Source organism: Protobothrops mucrosquamatus, unplaced genomic scaffold (assembly GCF_001527695.2).
Source record: "Protobothrops mucrosquamatus isolate PMUCROS unplaced genomic scaffold, P.Mucros_1.0 scaffold2980, whole genome shotgun sequence".
NCBI classification, from domain to species: domain Eukaryota; kingdom Metazoa; phylum Chordata; class Lepidosauria; order Squamata; family Viperidae; genus Protobothrops; species Protobothrops mucrosquamatus.
The window spans coordinates 2,343-27,096 of NW_015389000.1; the positions used below are offsets into that span (position 1 = coordinate 2,343).

Below are 24,754 nucleotides of genomic sequence, written 5' to 3' on the forward strand. Positions count from 1 at the left end.
AGTAGCTATGGCCATAGAATATTAATATCCCAGAACAGCAGTACGCAACCTTTCTGGGAACAGGGCCAATTTTGGAAGAAAACTTATCTTCCACAGACCGGAGAGGAATGGTTTCACATGCAGTCTAGATCCTGTGCATGTGCAGATGAAGCTTTGTTTGCTCACCCACTGCTTTTGCGGCCTGGTTCCCAGCATGCCAGGGACCAATACTGGTCCACAACTTAGGAGTTGGGGACCTCTGTCCTAGAACATGAATTAATTAAACTAATTAATTGTGTAAGAACCTGAGTACATATTCAATATAGACATTATTTTACAATCTTCCTATTATTTTGCTTGCTTTTATATGTTTCTGATAACTTTGAATATGTAAAGTGTGCATATTTTGTATTGTTGCCAGTGACTCATTTCACCAATCTGCCATCAAGAATTCATTCATTATGAATATTCCTTGGAATGGTTAGGAAGAAAAATTAAATCATGTGGGAATGTGATTGTTTAATAGAAAAAGGAATTCTCATCCATTGTAATATTACATCTTAACTTTAACTGTGACATTATAGCAATAAGGTGGTAAATATTTTTACTCTTGTGTTAAGATACGGCTTTTGGATGGTTTGGCAAGAAATACTTTTACTTTGTTATTGATTTTCCTGATAATTTCAAAGGTTGATTTTGAGTCTCTTTTTTTAACAGGTCAATAATGACAGATCTGTTCTACCTCAGTCAAACTGATGGAGCAGGTGCTTGGCGAGAAAAAGAAGCCAAAGATTTGACAGAGCTAGTGCAGAGGAGAATAACTTATCTTCAGGTAACAATTCTGGGGAAAGACTATATAGGACATCTTAATATAAATAATATATATCAAACAATATTCAAAACTGTTAAGTATTTAGAAAGAAGAACCCCATTCAATAAATAAAATATTTCATTGGTGGAATGAATTTCCCTGTTCCTTCCTCCTCCTTGGTTCAATCTGCTCAAACGTTTCGGGGGACTCTTCAGAGAAGTGCCAGGGTATAAATGGAACTAGAGAAGAGAAAGGAGATGTCCCATTGTGTGGCCAGATGGCCATTTGTTTAATATTGGATAGAATCTGATATTCGGTTAAAGGACACTCATTTTTTTGCATTTCCAGTCCTTTAGATAATAAAAATCAGTATCTGAATCCTCAAGCATTTATCATTACTTAATCTAAAAAAGTGTCATTTTACAAAGTTCTGAAGCAACTCTGGAAATTTGTATACAAAGTTGTTTATGAATGAATAAACAGGACCGGAAATGCAAAAAAAAGAGTATCCTTTAACCAAATATCAGATTCTATAGAAGAGAACTACATCTTACTTATTCTTCGTTGACAAAGAGTATATTATTTCATCAAGTGCGATTCTGCAGTGCTTTGGATTCAGATTCAGGAACTGTTTTTTGGAGGTAGCATCTATCTGCATTACCCTAAAGCAGCTAAACTTTTTATGTATTACATGGCCGCAGCAGAAGACTGTTTGATTCTAGGAAAAAATGCAGTCTGCTTTAAAGTTTTGTAAAGAGGGATTCGTTTCATGCTTCTACGTGCTTAGATAAGCTTTTTAATTGTATCCAAAGCACTGCAGAACACCATTATCAGATATTCCATGTTTGGTTATATTGTGAAAATTATTCATTTCTTGGGAAGGTTCTGAAATTCCTAGTTCTAAGGAAAATTTCATTTAGTTTTTTCTGACTTATTAACAACAACAATAGTAATAGTAGTAATAATAATAATAATGATGATGATGATGATGATGATGATGATGATGATGATGATGTTAGAAGGGACCTTGGAGGTCATCTAGTCCAACCCCCTGCTCAGGCAGGAAACCCTATACCATTTCAGAAAAATGGCTGTCCTGTCTCTTCTTAAAAACTTCCAATGTTGGCGCATTCACCGCTTCTGGAGGCAGGTTGTTCCACTGATTAATTGTTCTAACTGTCAGGAAATTTCTCCTTAGTTCTACGTTGCTTCTCTCTTTGGTTAGTTTCCATCCGTTGCTCATCTGAAAGTTTATGAAATAGTGCTGGTATTTGAGTTAGATTTTCACAGTGATTTTCCCAGGTGAAATAACTTTTTTCACATTTTTTTCTGTAACTCTCAAAAACAATTCAGGAAGCACTTATATATGTTTTAGATGAATTTGGATAATTTAATTGGTAATTAAGCATTTTACTCCAAGCATCTTCATATCTCCAGTTTTTGTTTTGTGATAATTCATAAATACATCATAAGAATTGGAGGTGAACACAGACAAAGATTATCCTAAATATCTTCATATTTAAGAAAAATGTAAATTTAATAAATAACAATAAATAAATAAAATAGCTTAAAGCAAATGCATAACAGATGTCAAGGCTTCCTGTGAAATGATATTTTAAAAAGAGATTGGAATAAATAAGAGGTTTTAAAGATAAAATTATTAATATCTGTATTTATTCCAAAGGCAAAATAGCATTGTCTTGTGTAAATTAAACATAACTGTGAATCTTTTAGACAACCTCAGTGCAGGGACAAAATAAGTTCTAAAATACTTTTTTCTCTCTATTACCTTAATACGTAACAGAGCAAATACAAATACAGAGGGAAAATAAATAGCATTAAAAAAAGTTTTAAAAAGTCTAACAGATTAGAGTGTGGCATTTTCCAGGCAAATATATGGTATCTGTTAATTTTTGCTCATTTATTTTGAAAAACGTTCTTATGCCTCTATTTTTTCTACATGTTCCATTTATTGTTCATAGAATCCCAAGGATTGTAGCAAAGCCAAGAAACTAGTATGCAATATCAACAAAGGATGTGGTTATGGTTGTCAACTTCATCACGTGGTCTATTGCTTCATGATAGCATATGGCACTGAAAGAACACTGATTTTGGAATCTCAGAATTGGCGCTATGCAACTGGAGGCTGGGAGACTGTTTTTCAGCCAGTGAGTGAAACATGTACTGATAGATCAGGAAGTACTACAGGGCATTGGTCAGGTAAGTGTCATTGACTTATAGTTATTTCTTTGTATAATAGTTTAAGAGATAATTTTTTGTCAACCATTTCAGTAATAAAGAACATTGAGGAAAAACATTATACCTCTTTATTGTAGTTGTAAAGTATGCAATATTTTTATTTTGAAATAAAGAATTAGAAATGGAGAAAAATAACACATTATATTTAGGTATTTATCTGAATTTTTTATGTTTTTATTGGTTGAGTAGATAAATCTACGATAGGTTCAGGTGAGTAATGCAGAGAATTTTGTTATTTTTCTATTGTATAGACCCATCCCAATTTACTGGGAACACTCCATTTAAGCTCTGATTTGTTCTGATTTGTATGAACTCCCTAAAATTTACATATTTGTATTTTTGGGAGATGGGAAAATACCTTTTCAAAATTAAAAGTAATCCCCAAGCAAGACTTAATGAAGACATTTATCAAAGGCTATTTAGAGTGCTTAAATTTGAGACCCTAGTCTGGGAAGTTGAGTTTTCCAAAGGACTGAAATTGCCATGATTGGCTAAGCATAATGAATTAGTTCTTAATCTTGTCACTTATGTAATAATATTCTTCAGAACAAATGTATAAGGTATAGAATATAAAAGTAAAATTATATTTTAATATGCACAGATGACATACCAATTTCTCAGATAAAGATGCAGTTGATTTTAGGAGTAGCAGATCACTATGCAGTCTGAAGCCCCTTTTTGCCTTTGAATCTAAAGTGGTGTAAAATTCATCCCATTGTGTTATTGACTGGAAACTAGATATACATTCAATAAATATCATTGTTAAAGAGCGTGGTATTCTTTTTTCATTTTTGGCCCAAGTTAAAGAGATATGCCTCCTTGAACTCTTTATTTGATATACCTTTTTTAAATGTTGTTTATACATGTGAATCTGTTACGCTGTTTTTCTCTTCCTTCAGTGTGCAATAAGTAATATACAAGTACACTTCCATTGGTTTTCAGGAACCATTGCAAGAGAATGAAAAAGATTTCATAAAATTGTAAATCTCCTGTCTAACTCACAAAGTTTAAATGCACTGCAAAATTTATAAATTATGTCCCAGTAGTCTAAATATGGTTTTTGGTTAGGAGTGATTAAATATAATTGACTGTCTTATGGAGATATCTCATAAATTTTGGTATTTTGAATAAACTGAGGAAGCTTTCATTATTTTCCCAAAGGTGTTTTTTCAGGACTTGGATGATTGAGGATCTCCATAGACTTTCATTATTTGTTCATACCATCTGAGGATAAGATGTATTATGCCTCTGGATATTTTGACTAATAACTATCTGTATTATCAATAGCATTTAGAATAATCTTCAATATCATTTTTAGTATTAATGAACAGAAGCATTTGGTATGTTTGCTAGAATTCAAAATGCATTCAAATGAATAATCTTTCTAATACATCTTTATTGAAAATAAAATTTAGTAAGAACATTGAGTGTTCAAACTATATAGAGCTGTTTTATATATTTTCCTCCTAGTTATTCCTGTGCTATGGCAGGGTCCTGTTTTATATATAAAGAGTTTAAAATGAATAATAATAAGAACGACAATAATATACTTATTTATAAGCCACCCAACTCCCAGCAATAACTCTGAGCTGTTTATAGTTGTTAAAAACATTAAACAGAATAGAGCTGGAAGGGACCTTGGAGGTCTTCTAGTCCAACCCCCTGCTCAAGCAGGAGACCCTATACCATTTCAGATAGGTGGCTGTCCAGTCTTTTCTTAAAAACCTCCAGTGATGAAGTATCAACAACTTCTGAAGGCAAGCTGTTCCACTGGTTAATTGTCCTCATTGTTAGGAAGTTTTTCTTTAGCTCCAGGTTGCTTCTCTCCTTGATTAGTTTCCATCCATTGTTTCTTGTCTTGCCTTCTGTTGCTTTGGAAAATAAGTTGACCCCCCTCTTCTTTGTGGCAGCCCTTCAAATACTGGAATACTGCTATCATGTCACTACTAGTCCTTCTTTTCTCTAGACTGGTCTACCCAATTCCTGCAACTGTTCTTCATATGTTTTTGTCTCCAGACCCTTAATCATCTTAGTTACTCTTCATCGCACTTTTTGCAAAATCTCAACATATTTTTTCTAATGTGGTGACCAAAATTGGATACAATATTCCAGGTGTGGCCTTACTAAGGATTTATAAAGCTGTACTAATACTTCATGTGATTTTGATTCTATGCCTCTGTTTATACAACCAAGAATTGTATTAGCTTTTTTGGCTGTTGCTGCACACTGCTGACTGATGTTTAAGTGATCGTCCACTAGGACTCCAAGGTCCTAGGTCCTTTATTTCAAAATAAAGAATACAAAAAAACTCACAAAAACATCATAAAACAAAACCGCATACAACAAAAGAACAACAATGGCAAAAAAAATTGTTCAGGAGGGGAATGAAAAGCAAGAAAGGGGCTTCAATCACTTTTGTCAAAGGCCTGGCGGAAGAACTAGGTCTTCAGTGCTCCTTGCAGTACCAGTAGCAGGGAGCTGTTTGAATAATAGAAGCAACCAGTTTAGTAAGAATTAGAGTTTTTCTTCTGCTTAAGAGAGGTCTGTAATCATTTCCAACAGTTTCTCCTCCCCATTCCATTACTGCAATCTAGACTCCTACTTGCTGCTCTGGAAGCTTAGTAGATTTCCTGGAAAAAGAGACTTCATGGAAATTACTGCTCCATGTCCTTTCTTCAGAGATATGTCCATGCTGTGTGCCAAACCCTGTATTCAAGAGGATCCAGCCCGGAGTACAGAATAGCTAAATATAATTAGCAATCATTATGAACAAAAACTTCTCGTTTTCGATGTTCCATTATAAAAAAATAATTAGATCTAACCATGATCAAATTTCTCTTCTTGGAATTTCATTAGAAAAGTAGTCGAGGGTAATCATCTGTACTACTAGATAGCTGACTAAAAAACAATTGAATTGATGAGATTAATGTTTAGTAGAGATCTAAATGTGCCTATATTTTAGTTAGATTGTTTATTGTTGTTGTCAACAAAAGGAAGAGAACTAGCAGTCCCAGAAAATTCTTTATTCCTCAAATCAAAGAAAAACAGATTATTTGTAGTTTATAGCCATCCGTTTTGAACCAGCTTGTAGTTTTTAAGAAATCAGTTTGAATTCAATATATTTAAGATATTTTTGAATTGGGTTTAGTTCTGCTTCTCTGAAACAGTACTTTCTTGAACTGGTTTTCAGGTTGGTTTTCAGGTTGGGTTCCATTCCTTGAATTAGACTGCAGGATCCACCAAATGAAAAGCATCAACACATGTAAAGGTAGCTGGTACACATGGTTATCCTTATATCTAAGATATATATGTATATAGATACATATATACAGTGAGGGGAAAACTTATTTGATCCCCTGCTGATTTTATATGTTTGCCCACTGACAAAGAAATGATCAGTCTGTAATTTTAATGGTAGGTGTATTTTAACAGTGAGAGACAGAATAACAACAACAAAATCCAGAAAAATGCTTTCAAAAAAGTTATAAATTGATTTGCATTTTAATGAGTGAAATAAGTATTTGATCCCCTATCAATCAGCAACATTTCTGGCTCCCAGGTGTCTTTTATACAGGTAACAAGCTGAGATTAGGAGCACTCTCTTAAAGGGAGTGTTACCTGTATAAAAGACACCTATCCACAGAAGCAATCAATCAGATTCCAAATTCTCCACCATGGCCAAGACCAAAGAGCTGTCCAAGGATGTCAGGGACAAGATTGTAGAGCTACATAAAGCTGGAATGGGCTACAAGACTATTGCTAAGCCACTTGGTGAGAAGGTGACAACAGTTGGTTCAATTATTTGCAAATAGAAGAAACACAAAATAACTGTCAATCTCCCTTGGTCTGGGGCTCCATGCAAGATCTCACCTCGTGGAGTTTCAATGATCATAAGAATGGTGAGGAATCAGCCCAGAACTATATGGGAGGATCTTGTCAATGATCTCAAGGCAGCTGGGACCATAGTCACCAAGAAAACAATTGGTAACACACTATGAAGGACTGAAATCCTGCAGCACCCACAATGTCCCCATGCTCAAGAAAGCACATGTACATGTACATCTGAATGATTCAGAGGAGACCTGTTGTTGTGGTCAGATGAGATCAAAATCGAGCTCTTTGACATCAACTCTACTCGTCGTGTTTGGAGGAGGAGGAATGCTGCCTGTGACCCCAAGAACACCATCCCCACTGTCAAACATGGAGGTGGAAACATTATGCTTTGAGGGTGTTTTTCTGCTAAGGGGACAAGACAACTTCACTGCATCAAAGGGATGATGGACGGGGCCTCCTTCCCTCAGCCAGAGCATTGAAAATGGGTGGTGGATGGGTAGGGCAATGACCCAAAACACGCAGCCAAGACAACAAAGGAGTGGCTCAAGAAGAAGCACATTAAGGTCCTGGAGTGGCCTAACCAGTCTCCAGATCTTAATCCTATAGAAAATCTGTGGAAGGAGCTGAAGGTTCGAGCTGCCAAACATCAGCCTCAAAACCTTAATGACTTGGAGAGGATCTGCAAAGAGGAGTGGGACAAAATCCCTCCTGACATGTGCGCAAAACTGGTGGCCAACTACAAGAAACGTCTGATCTCTGTGATTGCCAGCAAGGGTTTTGCCACCAAGTACTAAATCATGTTTTGCGAAGGGGTGAAATACCTATTTCACTCATTAAAATGCAAATCATTTTATAACTTTTTTGAAATACGTTTTTTCTGGATTTTGTTGTTGTTATTCTGTCTTTCACTGTTAAAAGGAACACACCATTAAAATTATAGACTGATCATTTCTTTGTCAGTGGGCAAATGTACAAAATCAGCAGGAGAACAAATACTTTTTTCCCTCACTATAAATTTTACTAAGCTATCAGGGGTCTGGTCGACCTTTGAAATGAAGGGGAAAGAAAAAATACTTAATTGGAAATGACTATTTTTCAGTATTATTCCCCCCAAAAATGTAGGAAATAATATATTGCTTATATTCTAAATCACATGATATTTTATGATGATGTATATATGAAGACCATGGAACAATTTTTTCTGGTTTTATATTTCCTAACATTCCATTGGCTGTTAGGAATAAATTTTATTCTAGCTGCTTCCTAATGACACAAGAACTAAATTCTACATGCTATAAACTTGCAGCTCTAATTCCTACATACAGTATATTGTTCTTCTGGAAGACAATTTAAAAAAAGTTATTGAGATGCATAATAACTTCATTATTTGCTAATGATTCAATATTTAATCTGGTACTTTTTGGTTCTTTTTAAACTTCTGACTTGAAGTTATTTGTGTACAGTAGTTTCTTGTTTTATCTCAGTTTTCTTTTTCATTATTGGAGTACATTATAGGATTGTGCTATCGCCACAGTTTTTTAATATAGAGTTAGAAAAGTTTGGAAATCAAGTAGTAGCTTTCTTTCCCATTACACCTCAGGAAACTGATTTTTTTGCTCCTACTTCCAAAATAATGTGCAGTTAAGACTTGATATAATTAAGCAACACAGTTCTTTGATGGCTTTTAAAATTGGGGGATAGTAATGGTTTATTACAACTGGGATCTTTGGACTTAGGGTCAACTGAAAGGCTATTTACCATCTTCCCTCTACTGAAGGGAAGTTATACTGAATTTCATGCTCTGAGAAAATTTGCTGTTAGTGAGAGAAAAATAAAGATGATCCTCAAGTTACAACCATTTATTCAGAGACTGTTCAAAGTTGGGCAGCATTGAATGAATGACACTTACTCGCAGGCTGTAAAATGATGGCCACTGCAGAATCCCAGCAGTCATATGATCAAAATTCATATACTTGGCAACCTGAGCACATTTGTGGCTGCAGGGGTGCTTCAGCTCTGCCTACTCACCTGTCTCCCACCATTTCAGCTTTTGTGGCCATCCTGCACACTGGTACTTCTTGGGGCAGCACTGGATCTGAAATTGAGGCTGGGAGGCCCCCAGTTGCACCTGCCTTCCAGTTTCAACCATCACCACTACCAAGGAGAGCTAACTGAAGCCCCATGCCACAACCAGCCACCCCAGTGCCATAACGCAAAGCCTCAGCAGCACCCATCATATTGCACTCTGCTCTCAAGTGCCAGCCCTGTCACTTTTTGCTCCAATCACCCTGCTGGCCTTACCAACCTGCACTCTGCTAGACCTACCAGCCTTGCTGCCTTGTTCTCCACTCACCCTGCTGGCGTCTATGGAAGTGAAAGTTGGACTTTGGTGTTGAAGAAGCCCCCCCCCCCCAAAAAAAGAGTCACTGAACAAATTAATCCAGAGTTCTCACTCAAGTCACAAATAATAATTATCCTATTTCAGAACATTATGGAGACCATGCTCTCTGGAGAAGCCTTTAATTCTGGGAAAGGTGAAATTATATTAGCACCAGGGTGGATGGACTCCATTGGAAGACTTGAAAGACCAGGTTAGGGAATGTGGAAAAAATCCATCTAGGAGTCAAACAACACTTCATGGCACATAACCACTTCTATACTAAGAAATATGTAAACATTTCAACATGCTGTCACTATATTTACTTGCAACATATATGCTTATACAGTGGCTCGCAAATTTGTACTTGGTTTGAGCAAAGCAGCACAAAACATTTTTTCTGCAAACAGCCTGTCAGAAATTAGAGGGAACATTCCCTATATCATTGTCACGACTTTTTGTGGGTTCATACTTTACCTTTGGGTGGCCTTGTTTCTATATTTCCAGCACTAAATTGGGAAGTGTTGTGCATATGTGCACGTGTGTGTGTGTGTGTGTATGTATGTATGTATACATATATGTATGCACAAACACACACATTCTAAATTTAGTGCTGGAAGAAATAAAGATCTTACTTTTAATTGAAATATTTGCATTATTTTTATAGAAAAACAAAATGTACACAGTTGATCTCATTGAATTGACAGCAGTTCAGATAATAAATTTTGCTTCATGTTGGACTTAAATAACTGCTACACAGCTTACAGTTGCCATAAAAACAATGTTATGGCATATATTTGCCATAAAATTCAATTGTTTTAGTTGACTGAACTGTATTATTAATATAAGCATCCAGTAAGAAAACAAAATTTAGTTAAAGTTGAATTTTCCTACCTATTGGGCAATTGAGCTCCTATAAGAAAACAAAAATAGATGATTTAATGAGAAATAATAAAGAATAGAAGCATCCAGATTTGAGGGGCTGGGGGGAGGAAGGTTTTATTTCTTCCCCACAATTTGTATAACTATCATACATCATACAAATGTCTTTAATAAACATGTAACATTTCAGAAGAACCACAGGACTTAGCAAGCTAAAATTAATTAAAATGAATGTAAAGGCTTGCTCTGTTCTGTTCAGTAAGCACTAAAATCATGGAATAATGATCTAAAACATTAACATGGTAAATGATGAAATATGAAACAATGGCCAGCATAGTTCTTAAAAAACCAGTATTTTCCAAATATACATGCATTATAGCAGCCTTCCAGTTCCCATAGACTCCCACAGAATCTTATACTCAATGCTCCTGTTCCTTAGAGAGGAGACAAGCATTGAGATATGAACTAGAGCAGTCCTTCATTCCACCCTCTTTTGTCTTGGATTATAAAGAAATAAGCCTATTTATCATGGTACCCAAATGCCTTAGGAAAAGACTATTGAGAGTCCTTGAGGAAAAGGTCATAGCTATTGGGAGACAAAAACAGTTTTCATCAAGCAAGGAAAGGAAGATACCAATCGTAGAACAAAAAAAGCTGCAACCATATTGTGATAATACCAGCCTTCAGCAGGGTGTGAGATTAGTAAAAGAGAAATGAATTTAAGTCCCATTATGAGGAATTGGGGTTTATATAACTCTTTTCAGTTTTTCTCAGCTTGGTTTTAACATCAGTCACAGGGCAAAGGAGGGGAAGCTGCCAGAATTCAAGCACGAAAAATAAATAGAACTGTTCCCTACCCATTCATTCAGAGCAGCGTACAGGAAACAGAGATGCTGACTCATAAATCAAGCACCTACAGGCTACAACTCTACAATGTAGGAAAGGTTTCACATGCAGGAAGTTCCACACTTAATTAACAGTGCTGGCATCGGTTTGTAATCTGTATTTTGTGTGGGTATTGATTTAATAGAAAAGTACTGTACAAATTAAATCCAGAATAATTTCTTTTGCTAGAAAAAGTGGGAAGGTGTCTTTTTGGGGAATATATGAGTTTACTTAAATATAGTTTTACGTGACCTAATATGTCTGTTGTAGAATATAAGCTATCTGTCTCCTAATTCTTTGGAGGACTACTTTTCTGGAAATAAACTGTCTCTCCAAATCCACTTCTCAAAAGGTCAAGGAGGTTGTGCCTTTCCAAAGTTTTCCCATGTTGGTTTTCCTGTTTGCACATGTAGGAGACACTTGGTTTGTGACTATCAGTCAAGTAGTCCTCCAAATGGTTTGTATGATCTTAACTATTCTGGCTTATCCCAACACTCATGTTGCCAATTTCATTTTGTACCAAAATAATTGTAAAAGAATAGTAGGTAGTGCTAATCAGTTCTGATGCCTCAGACTTTTTTCCATAGTAAGAGTAAGTTACAGAGTCTGAAGAAAATTCCCTTTATTTTCTTAATATTATTGGAAAACTTGTGGAATGATAATTTCTAAACCACCAATCCTACTTTGAACCTCTAAGCTTGATTATGTAATCTGGTAGTCTTCAGATAATTTAGACTACAATGTCCATCATCATCCATATACATTTTATTTATATCTTTATTTGTTAGATTTATATCTCTATGTCCTCCAGGAGTTGAAGGCAATGTACATAGAACCTCCTCTAATTTTTGTCCATAATCACTCTGTGAAGTGGATTGGGCTGAGAGAGCGTGACTAAACTAAAGTTGTATTCTGAGATTTATTTTTATTTATTTACTTGCTTATTTTTACCCTGCCTTTATTATTTTTATAAATAACTCCAAGGAGTGAACATACCTCATATTCTTTTTTATTCCTATTTTCCCCACAACAGGTGTGGTGTTCAGGTGAGTTGTGTTGAGAGAGAGTAATTGGCTCAAAATCACCCAGTCACCCAGCTGGCTTTCATGCTTGAGGTGGGACTAGATTGATGCCTACTGATCACTACAAGTAGTCCTTGATTTACAGCCACAATTGGGATCAGAATTGTGGTCGTAAGTCATTGCAATGGTAAATTGAGGAAACCACATATCCAAACCCAATTTTTTATCCGTTTTACAATGCTCATTAAACAAATTACACAGTCGTAAGTCTGAATCATGTGATCATTAAGCAAATCCATTCTACTGAATTTTTGCTGGGAGTGATTTTTGCTGGAAGTTTTATGGTTTTTATGTAGTGGATTTTTAATGTTGTAAGCCACCCAAAGTCACCTGTGAGTGACTTGGGTGTTCATATAAATTTGTTTAATAAATAAATAATTGCAAATCATGGACAAATGATGACAGGATACTGCAACCGGTCATAAATGTGAGCCAGTTGCCATCTGCCTGAAATGCAGTCATGTCATCATGAGGGGCTCTCATTCCTATGAGTATCACACTGGGTTCACGTTCCTGTATGTATTTGTATTGAGGTTAGGTTTTGTATGTGTGTACAAAATCATCACCCCTGTTCTCTGTCTTATGGTACCCAAGTGTAGCTGATTTATTTATGTAGCATATGGCAAAAATATTAAAAAATACACCACAATTACATTCTCAATGAGCAAATATGAAACTATTTACTCTATTTACAAATTCAAACATAGACTATTTATATAGTCAATACATGATGGAATTGCATGCAGAAAGTCTCTGGGGTTTCCCTGATATGCCCTCAAAGGGCACTTGTTCTACAATATGTTGCACTACCGGTATCTGCTTTGGAGTACTACAGCTACATTCCAAAGAGAGCTTTCCCCATTTATGGAGGAGACTAGCACACCTGCCATGTTGAGTCCTAATCCTATTGAGGATTGATCAGGTCTTATGGGGTAGACTGAATCCTTTTAGTTCACCTGTAAAGCAGGGAATGTTGTGACACTGTGGAAGAGCAATAGAAGACCACTCTTGCTTCCAAGCCTGAAGCATATTGAAGTTGTTATCCAGCAAGTTTCTGACTGTCCTAATAGGTGGATATCTGGAGCAAAGCCTGTTGTTTACAGCTTCAGTGATATTTGAAGGTGAATCTTATTAAGTATTTTCTTGTACTTTCACAGTAATGTGTTTTCCCTTCGTAAATGTGGAGTAGTATGGCTCAAAACCGATAACCAGAAAATAGGGGCAGATCTTATTGTGCCTAATCATTACTGTGGCTGATGTTAGGGGTTTCATATATGAGCTAAATAAATAGAGATGATCAGTAGATGGAAACAAAGACTTAGAAGTTTCTGCCTTTTTTTGTTGACACCTAGTCATTGGATATTTTCTGCCCAAATAGCTCCAATCTTTATGTATTATCAGACTGTTGACTTCCTCTGTGCAAAGTTACTATGCAAAGAAATGAGTCATTCTAATAGTTACATAGAAAGCAATCCCCCCTCCCCCCCTTCCAAGTCAAAATATGTTTGGTATTTACTGTATATTCTTTATGATATGTAATTGTAATAAGTACAGTTGTAATAAATAAGAGTTACTAAACTGTTTCTGTTAACCAGAGTATAATTAAAGTTGTGCATTTACCTTCATATTAATCAACTGAACGTTCCTTATTGCATGACTTTAAATATGATTAGTAATTATTTTAATATGTCCAAAACTTACAATAGCCAAAACAATTTATATACTTACCCATTGTGAAAATAACTTAAGAGCTTTATTTCTGAATTAGGTGGATTTAGAATTGTCATTGATGCTGTTGTTTTCTATTTATGTGCAACTAATCATTCATGAATATTTAAGAAACCTATATTCAGTCACCTTAAATCTATGAGAAAAATGGATTGAATTCTGTTAAAATAATTGCCAATAGTACTTGCTCTTTAATAGCCTTTGATTTTTTTTTTGTGTACTTGATATTATCTATCTTTAGTTCAGGTTATTTCTTGAAAGAAAATTACAGTACTATCAATCATGTTTAAAATGATTCTGTTGACTACCTCTAATGATAAAACAGCCAGTGTAATAACTGTGTTTTGAGACACATGCTAAAATTTCTATTGTGAGAAGAGAGAATGTGTGACAGTTAAGATTGTTAAAATGCAATATTTATCTGTTAGTGAAAATTTCACCACTTTATATTCATGTCAAAATGTACAGTCCGTATTAAAACTGAGAACATACCATTTGTTTTTTTAATTTTGTCAAGTATAGTAATAGTAGTATATCTTAATAAATAACTTTATATAGTCCCTAATAATGTATAAAATAGGAGAGGAATATTAATTTTTAGAGCAAAAATAACATACACTTAAGAAAGTTGATTGTTCTTTCTGCCTATGGCTTATCTAGTTGCAGAATGTCACCTTCCCAAGCGTTTTTAGTAATGTACAGGTACTTGAAATGTATCTGTTCAGGTATCAAGTACCTATTAAAATACCAAGTACATTTCAACAACTTGAAATGAATATAGATGGAAAATCAGTGGTACTGTTAGGGCTGGTCTACAAAACATCTTGAACAAATCTTGTCTGTGTAATTTGTTCATATATTTAAATTGTATGCCATAGTTATTTTCAAAAGCATTTCAAGAGCTATGCCAAACAGTATGCACAATTTAAAATAAAATTTTTCACTTTCTTGAAGCTTCAGTTCAAGACACTCTAGAGACTATCTAGAAAAATACTTCTGTTACTACAATGTGCTTTCCTCTAGGTTGGCTAACCAGTCTGCCTTTTTTTTTTTTTTTAAAAAAAAAGAGTGATTGATAATAAGAAAAGTAGGATAAGGCAGCATCCAGGAACAAGCTGTTCACTTTGCATTTGACTCCACCTCTCAAATTCAGTTGTAAATTATTTGCTCTAGAACAGGGGTGTCAAACTCATCGCATCATGTGATGTGTTGCAACGTATTGTGACTTTTCCCCCCTTGCCGCAGCTGGGGTGGGTGTGGCTTCCGCGTGATGCATACAGCCAGCAGGCCGGCAGCTTGACACCCCTGCTCTGGAGTAACTATAGAAGAAAGTAACTTTTGAGACAATAACTCAGTTTATGTGGAATTAAAAGTAGTGCTGCTTAAGTATGTTGTCATATCTTTGGGTTTTAGAATTTTTATGTCGGGACACATTGGTTTATTTTTATTTTATATTCTGGAAAAGGGAGGAAAGGAAATGATTGTAAATTTGGTTTTGCGACTTTGATTATTCTCCTATAGATTTTGATTTTGGGATAGTGTGCACTAAGTGTGAAAAGATTATTTATATATACACAGTATGGAATGATGTCTTGTAAATGATTTATACATTACAATTTTAACTTATCCATAACAATATATTCATACTAATATTATTGCTAGGTGCTTTGAAGACTTTCAGTGGAGAAGCAGTGTCTAATAAATCCCATTTATATGATTGTCATGAATATATATGCCAGAGGTTAAAAAATGACTGTATTTTCTTTTATATATTCTATATTACTTTTGACTATGTGGAATAGACCATCTCTTAAGTAGAATTTTTATTTTACACTTCTTAACTCAAATATGAGTTAAGAACTTACGTAACGTCAGAAGCATTTCTATGAAGATATTTTGCTAATAGTAAATATAAACTTTATAGATGAATATCTGAAATAGTACTTTTTTTTTGCTAAAATGGGAATATCATAAAACTACCAGGCACAGGTAATGAGGATTCTGCACCAGTGAATTTCTGCACAATTGAAATTGAGATTTAAGAGAGTAATATTGCTTGGCAGATTTTAATTATTTTTCCATCAGTTTTTTTAAAAAAACAAGAGCTGTAACATAGGAATATGATTGATCCAAAAATGTTTGTATGATCTGAAAAATGTTTTGAACATGGGAAAGCATTATATAAATGTCAAAAAATGTATCCAAGAATATTAAAATGCTTGAATAAAAGGGTATCTTCAGAATGTTTATTCTCTGGATGTGTTGTTAATTTGCTTCAGATTGTCATCCATCTGAAAAAGATTTAGAATGAGGAAAAAAGAATCAATTATCTCCAGAGTTAAAGTGGGGAATCAGTTAATGGCAGTACAAAAAGTTTCCAAACCAAAATGGATGAATTAAGAATACTGGTTGTGAATGAAAATATAAATATAGTTAGCACATCAGAAACCTGATAAGGAGAGCCTGATGGAGATACGATCATTTCTGACTAGGAACTTTATACTGTGTGTCTATGTGTGTGTGCGTGTTTACTGATATGCTATTTCCCTCCTGACCAAAATACCAAGGATGATCTTGAGGTAGTGAAATAAATTAGAGAAAAATGCAAGAGAAGTGTATTTTAATAATAGAGGATTTTTGCTACCCTTGCATAGATTGGTTATATTTCATCATATATATTTATAATATGTATAAATATATATGATGAAGAATTTAAATTTCTACATGCACCAGATATCTGTACCTTGGAATGGTTGGGCTTGGAACCAATCAGAGGGGAGGAAATTCAGATTTAATTCTAAATTATGACTATGAAATATAAATGTAGGATCCAACTCAAGTCACTGTAGATTAAAAGAAGGGAAAGCTTACTGAAACTTGAGGGATCAGGTAAAAAGGATTAACAGGAAAAGCCAAGAGGATCATATTTCTTCATAATGCTCAGAGGTTATTTAAAAGCTACAATATCTTCCACAGTGAAGGATTAGGTCAATTAAATCCACAAACACAGACTGGAAACGTCTGTGATGATAATAAGAAATGCAAATAAGTAATTTGAGGAGTATATGGCAAAAAAAAGTACGGGCGAACAATAATAAATTATTCAAAGTAGAAAACTTTGGGGAAATGGGTAGGCAAGTAGACAATAAAAAAGTGAGAGAACTGTTCAAGAATAATGCAGAAATTGCAGACAGACTTAATGAAAAATTTGCATCTGTTTTTATTACGTACAAAAGTATATGACAGATATGTGAATCTGTACTGAAATGTTCAGGAAAGAAAACGAAACAAATTGAGTTAATGAGAAGATGTTCCTAGACATCTTGAAAGAGAATAAAGTAACAATCCACACTTTGATCGCATCTACCAGAGGGTTATTAAACAGCTGAGATGTGAAACTGTGACCTTCTAGCAAAACTTGCCAATGAAATCAAGCTCAGAGCCAATAGAATAAAAGGTTAGCAATGTGACACCAAATTTTAAAAAAGGGTTCTGTGGACTTCCAGGAAATTACATACCAATAAATTACGTATCTGTTTCTAGCAAATTGGTAGAGATGATAATCTGAAGAATAATAGATACATAACAAACAAACCTGAAGGAAGATCAGCAGATCTGCAAAGGTTTCTGACTTAGTGTGACATAGACTATTCATCCTTTAATTTAGCATTCTGAACAAGCTGAAGTACTGAGACATGTTCAAAATACAATAGTTTAAAAATTCCCCGTTTAGTATTTTCAAGGAATTCAGCTTGAATCTCAGTATGTACTCTGTATTTATCTGGGAGTAAATATGAATGAAAATATATGGTACTTACTGTCATAGTACACAAAATCTGATTCCCACTATGAAAATTAAATATTCATCTGTCTTGATGCCACATGGTTGGGAAAGATGGTGTATACGTGTCATGGGTTCTTTTTTTAAGCCATGCCCAACTGGATTGACCCAGACTCAACACACACACAAAAGAACTGTATTCTGGACAGGTGTTTTCTATATACTGACCTATAAGGAAAGGGGAGATACTATATTTTGTAAAAACAAACAAAAGTGATATATAAGTACTTCCTATATTCTGTTGCCATCTCTACATTATTACTATGATAATTACTATTATAATACTTCATTACTCTTCAATTCCTATTACTATGACAATGTTTGCATTGTTACCTATTACTCTGTTACTACAGCATTACTCTATTACAATTACCAATATACTACGCTATGTACTATTACTACTATGCATCACCATTTCTTTTTTTAAGCCTGTTCCGCCCCTTGCACAAAACCATCCCCTCTTCTCCCCTCCCCCCCCGTGCCGGGCCACCAATCTGGGAAGGTTGGGGTACTTTGATCTAGAAGACCTCCAAGGACCCGTCCAGCTCTATTATTCTGTATTAGTTCAGATTAACTGAAAAAATATCTACCAATATTATAATTGTGCAGATATATCACTCTTAGTTTGTGACAACCTATGAGTATATATTATGGTTCAGGAAGCAAGTTATATTGATTTTAAAATACTTCCCAAATAAGAGAAACTTCTTTGGATATTAATTATAATCTAATGTAACCTAATCTAATGTAAGAAGAATTTAAACCATAACTTGAAATAATTATCTATTGAAGCAATTCGGCATTTTAAAATAAAGTTATAATGCATGCATATTTTGGGTGTTACTGAGATTCTGTAATGGTATATGGGAATGACCTTGGGAGACAGATAAAAGGCAACTTAGCCCACAGCAAGAATGTAGGTGGGACAAGTAGCTCTGTAGGGACCTTCCTTAATTTCTGGGGCTGTAAAGAGAATGGAAGGGAATTTACTTTCAAACTTGCAAGATACTGTTAATGTAATGTTATATTAGAGTAGAATTAGTTCATCGGGTGATGTTTTCTATCTGTGTTACCTGCCAGCCACTGTGATCCCCATTTTCAAAATTTTCTTCTTTCTGTTTCCTTTCTATACCTCTGTCCTCTATTATCTCTCCTGAAAAGTGAAAGGGGAAAAGTAGGCAATGTGAGATGTATTTAGAAAATTTCCCATCGGATTAGGAAAGCCTGGCAAGGCTTTTATACATAAGTTTAGACTACCTTCAAATTATATTGAATTTGTTACTCTTCTTCCTTGCAAAAGTTTCCTATCTATTTATAGATGCCTCGCATATCCTTCCTCATTTTTTATCTTTCCTAACATTGAGACAACAAGCTTTGTTCTGCTGGTTAAAGACATGCCTATTACATTAAAATATTAATATATTAACAGGGGCACAATGGCTCATCGGTTAAAGATGCTGAGCTTGTCAGCTACAAAGCTGACAGCTTATGTTTAAGATCCAGCATTATGCGATGGGGTGAGCTCCCATTACTTGCCTTAGCTTCTACCTGCCTAGCATGCAAATAAGAGTAGATAAATAAGTATCACTTTGGTGGGAAGGTAACAGCGTTCTATGCACCATAGCATATAGTCTTGCTGGCTACAGAGATGAACACTACCCCCTAGAGTTGGACACGACTGGAAAGGGGAAACCTTAACCTTTACCTTTAATGCATTAATCAATAACAGCCACTATTTCATTGCTCTGTTCAGTCTCTTTCAAGAGAAAGGTGAAACAAAGGAAGATGCAATGAAAGAGATATCTATTTGCAGTATTGAAGTTAACTGGTGAAAATTGCAAATTAACAGAAAGTAGGTATGGACCAGATCCTTCTTGCAGTCCATCAATTACATCCTATACCATGGACAATTAGTGTAAGGATCTGCAGTTACTTGTGGCTGCTAAAAGCTTTGGTTTGGTCCTCCAGACATTGCTTCAACTTTGTACTTTATAATGTGACAGAAGAAGAAAATACAAAGAAAATAATATTAAAATTTATTTAATCAAAGTTTTTTTTACAATTTATATTAGACTCTATCAAACTTAGTTGATATCTGTGTCCTGCCTATCTTTTGGACTGAAGCTTTTGGCATACTGCTCAAGGGTTATTTGTGGCTTTGGGTTTGAAAAACTCTTGCAAGGTTTAAAGTATTTATTTCATTCCTTAACTTCCTCCTTTTCAGGAAATGAGGCAAAAATGATTTGGGAATACAGTTTCTCAGAATATCTGTTTCTAGATTATTATTATTAGATTATTTTTTGAGATTATTATCTGTTATAGACCATTGCAGCCTCCAAGCATCAACAATATAGAACCTTCTAGATAAAGATTATGTGTTCAGATTGTCAAGAAAAATTGGAGAAATAATGGTTTACAGGTTAGGACAGTTTCTTCCTATTATAATCCAAAGTAGAATTGAAGAAGTGAGATTGCTGTAATTATATTTCTCCTCATTGTGACAGTTCTGTTCAGAGAATTTTCTCCTTTTTTAAAATGCATTTATGAATTGAGAAATGCTTTGAATTTCCATGTATGTCTTAATTAAAATTACAATATTAAACTGATGCTTTATTTTAAGATAAGAGCAAGTATATTCAGAGGGATATAGGATTAAGTCTGCTGAAATAGCACTAACATCAAGTGAATCATGTCTAATTTAAGCCTCATTGATTTTATTAGTTATTTTCTAAGCCTGATCACAAACAGTTGCATATCCAGCTGACGCTGATTGAACTTGAAAAGCTAAACAGATGCAGAGCTGAATTATACTTGAATTGGAGACTAGCAGGAAACCACAGGGCTGTAAACTAGATTATCAAGTCAAAACACCAAAACATTGTGGAAAAAATGTATTGACAAATCACTTTTATCAATGCTTTTGTGAAGGCAGGGAGATTTAACTGTATCGGTATCTTAACTTTTCGGGTTTGATCATAATTTAGTAAAATCCTACTACAGGTTTTCTCACTTTGCACTTAGCAAATTTTATATCAATACCTGGGAGATCCTGGAAAAGATAATCAAAAAACAGATCTGTGAACAACTAGAAGCAAACAAAGTTATAATTGGTAGCCAACACGGGTTTGTTAAAAATAGATCATGCCAAACCAATCTTATTTCATTCTTTGATAAAGTGACCAAATTAGTAGGCATAGAATCAAGGATCATGCGAAGTATTAGTACCGCTTTATAAAATTCTAGTGAGACCACACCTGAAATACTGCAACCAATTTTGGTCACCATACTACAAAAAAGATGTTGATACCTTGGAAAAAGTTCAGAGAAGAGCAACTAAGATGATCCAAGGCCTGGAGACTAAAACATATGAAGAACGGCTGCAGGACTTGGGTTTGGCTAGTCTAAAGAAAAGAAGAAATAGAGGTGACATGATAGAAGTATTCCAGTATTTGAGTGGTGCCACAAAGAAGAGGCACCACTCAAATACTCCAAAGCACCAGAGGGCAGGACAAGAAACAATGGTTGGAAACTGACCAAAGAGAGAAGCAACCTGGAATTAAGGAGAAAGTTCCTAACAGTGAGGACAATTAACCAGTGGAACAGCTTGCCTAAAGAAATCGTGGGCACTCCATCACTGGAGATTTTTAAGAAGAGACTAGACAGTTTCTTGTCTGAGATGGTACAAGTTCTCCTGCTTGAGTGGGGGGCTAGACTAGAAGACCTCCAAGGTCTCTTCCAATTCTATTCTATTCTATTCTATTCTATTCTATTCTATTCTATATGATAGAAAGACAGAAAGGGAATGGAAGGGAGTATGTCAGTAAATTCATTTATAATACCTATATATTTAGGTAGAGAAATTGGGATGAGAATGAGAAAAATGCTTTTTACTATTTTTATTCCTCAATTCCTTTCTCTTTTGTTTCTTATTTCACACAGAGACATACCATTCTGGAAATGTAATAATAGCAACAGCAGCAGTAATAACAATAACAGTAATAGTATTTATTGGGGAAAAATTAGTAGCTGGGAATCTTTGGGTAAAACATAAATTGAAGAAAGGCTTGTGACTCCCTATTATCTCTAAATATAATTTCAATTACAAATCTCTGGCTTTCTTTTTTTTTTTTTTTTTTTTTTTTTTTTTTTTTTTTTTTTTTTTTTTTTTTTTTTTTTTTTTTTTTTTTTTTTTTTTTTTTTCAAAATTTTTTTTTTTTATTATTTTCAACATAAGAGAAAAAGCAATCACAAGTACATCACAATTGAAAAAACCCCCTCCCCATGAGGCTTGCTTATTACATTGCACCCAAACTTAGTAAAAGCTAGAATAAATGATGCTCCGTTTGATGTAAAAATAACAGCATATATGTGTTATGAAAGTTTTACCAAGAAATACTAGAATTTAAGGAACATAATTCAAATTGTGTTGTTACAAGCTTTAGTTTTTTCCTAGTTACATTTTCTATAGATATTTTATGCATTTTAATACTTTATATGCAAGTAGTACTTGATTTACAATCACAATTGGGACTGGAATTTTGTTTGCTAAGCAGTGCAGTCATTAAGCAAATCATTATGTGAACAGACTTGATTTTATGACTATTTTTACCATGGTCATTAAGTAAATCACATGGTTATTAATGAATCTGGGTTCCCCCCATTGACTTCGTTTGTCATAAGCTGCCTGCCTAGGTTGCAGATCTCAATCAGGTGACTATAGGGTGTTGCAACTGGTCATAAATCTGAACTGATTGTCAAGCACCCAGATTATAATCATGTGACCATGAAGGTGGTGCAATTATTGTAACTTTAAGAATGAGTTATACGTCACTTTTTCAGTGCTGTTGTAATTCCAAACCATCATTAAATGACCGGTGGTAAATTGGGGACAACCTGTAGTGGACAGAGGTGAATTAGTAACCATGGCAATTCATTTTTATCAATGATATTTTGTGCAAATGAATCTAAAGCTTGGTTGTCCAAACGTTTGGCTTGCCTGGGCCATATTGACTAAAAAGGAATTGTCTTGGCCGCATATAAAATATATAATATAGTTAATGTATATAATATTCCTTTATTTTTAAATAATTTTCATTATCTTGTTGGGGCACATTACTAGCTCTCCAGGACTGTGGGTTGAACATACCTAATGTAAAGTTTCTGTTCAGTCTATTGGTAACTATTGAATTTGTGCAGTTGCTGCATGCAAGACAATAATTGAAATGGATACTCAGTCTCAATCAGAAAGCTACAAATTCTATTTAAAAAGAATATATATTTTCTCTATCTTTAATAAAATTTGTAAAATCACTTATTTCTGAAATATTTGATTCTGTCTTTTCTAGGTGAAATGAATGACAAAAATGTTCAAGTTATAGAATTGCCTATAGTTGACAGTCTACATCCACGGCCTCCATATTTGCCCCTGGCAATTCCAGAAGATCTGGCTGATAGATTAATTCGTGTCCATGGGGATCCTCCAGTATGGTGGGTCTCACAGTTTGTCAAATACTTAATTCGTCCACAGCCTTTGTTAGAAAAAGAGATAGAAGAAGCCACAAGAAAACTTGGTTTTAAACATCCAATTATTGGGTAAGTGTTTTATTAAGTCATTAATTTCATTAAGATTGTCATAAACTTACTCATGTTTATTCCCATTGAAATCAGTAGGATTTACTTCTGAAAAACATATTTTTCCCCAAACTCACCTTATTTCAGTATTTTCTTTTTCATATCAATGCTATTTGGGAATAAAGAAAGCAGTCTTAAACCACTTTTTTAATTTCAAGCTCACTACACAGAATGAAGATCCTGCCCTGTTCACCCCAACATGTTTAATTCAGAAATACAATGCCTCTGACAATGGAGGCTTCATTTCGCTTTTATAATTAATGATCATTGATGGTTTCAATACATTTAGAAAAACTTTGTTTAAAAGTTAAGAAAGTTATATTTTATAGTTCTGACAGTATAGACAATAAATCATTGGACTTTCAAATTATTTAGGAAATAATTCTCAGCAAAATTCAAGTGTCTAATCTTCATTTTTAAATGGTATTCTTAGAAATGGTATATAAACTAGCAGAACCACATGATCTTGGTTATCAAAAGCACCTACCGTACTTACCAGTATTTAGGCTAGTTGACAGATCCTAGGATGTAGCCAGTTTAATCATTTAAGAACTATGAATTGGATTTTTGAAATTTCTATTTGATGCCCACTCTTTTAGAATGGCAGGCTATTGTTTAGGATCTAATCATTATCAAATGAAGGAAATTGCATTATTTTTTATAAATCACATAGAGATCTAATTGCACATTTTGAAGTGGTTTATGTTTCAGCTCATACGTATACACCTATAATCCTAGATTGAATATTTCTTTAATTTTCTTGACTCTACTAAATTTTCTGTGAAATATATTCCTAGACTGTTACATTTTCTCTTCTACTTGTAAAAAGAGCTGTCATTTTTCAACATAATTGAAATAAAGTCACCTCTAGAAGAGATGGACTGCACATAAATCAAATAAATAAATGTAAAAAAATATTTGTTTTTTTTAAAAATAAGTCAAAATAGTCCTATAAGCTATAGCAATTAATCTACCTTGCAGCAATGAATTTCACAAATTGATGATTTAATATATATGAATAATAAATAAATGAATAAATGAATAATAAATTTAATTTATTTACAACCTAACCTAATCAATTTTATTTGGGTTTCTCATGTTTTTAGTTCTGGTATTGCAGTGAGAGAGAAAAGAGTTTTTGAAACTTAACACATTTCAATTACATTCCTCATTTAAGTTTGCTTAACTAAAATTTTTCTGACTTTGTAATATTCCCATTTGTTTGATATAAACTGACGTAATGAAGTGTAATTGTATTTCTGTGTTTTCATCTGCCTTTTAGAATGAACTTTTACCATTCTAAGTGATAAAAAAATTACATTTTCTTAATATGAGATATCTGTTATATTTTTTTAAAAAAAATGCAGATACATGCAGACCCATACACAGAACAGTCTATGGAATTTTATTCTGTCAAAAAGAGTAGTCTAAATTGAGTCGTCACT

The 24,754-nt window shown here is 34.2% G+C and overlaps 1 protein-coding gene across 1 annotated transcript in view; it reads left to right on the forward strand.

The window, feature by feature from the left end:
- Positions 1-696: 696 nt before the first annotated feature.
- Positions 697-24,754, forward strand: part of FUT8 (fucosyltransferase 8) — a 32,629-nt gene continuing 8,571 nt past the window's right edge. The window contains exons 1-3 of the mRNA XM_015826150.1: positions 697-811; positions 2,773-3,010; positions 23,024-23,270. Of these exons, the coding sequence (XP_015681636.1) occupies positions 704-811; positions 2,773-3,010; positions 23,024-23,270 (593 nt within the window). The 5' untranslated portion in view covers positions 697-703. The remainder of the gene's footprint in view (positions 812-2,772; positions 3,011-23,023; positions 23,271-24,754) is intronic.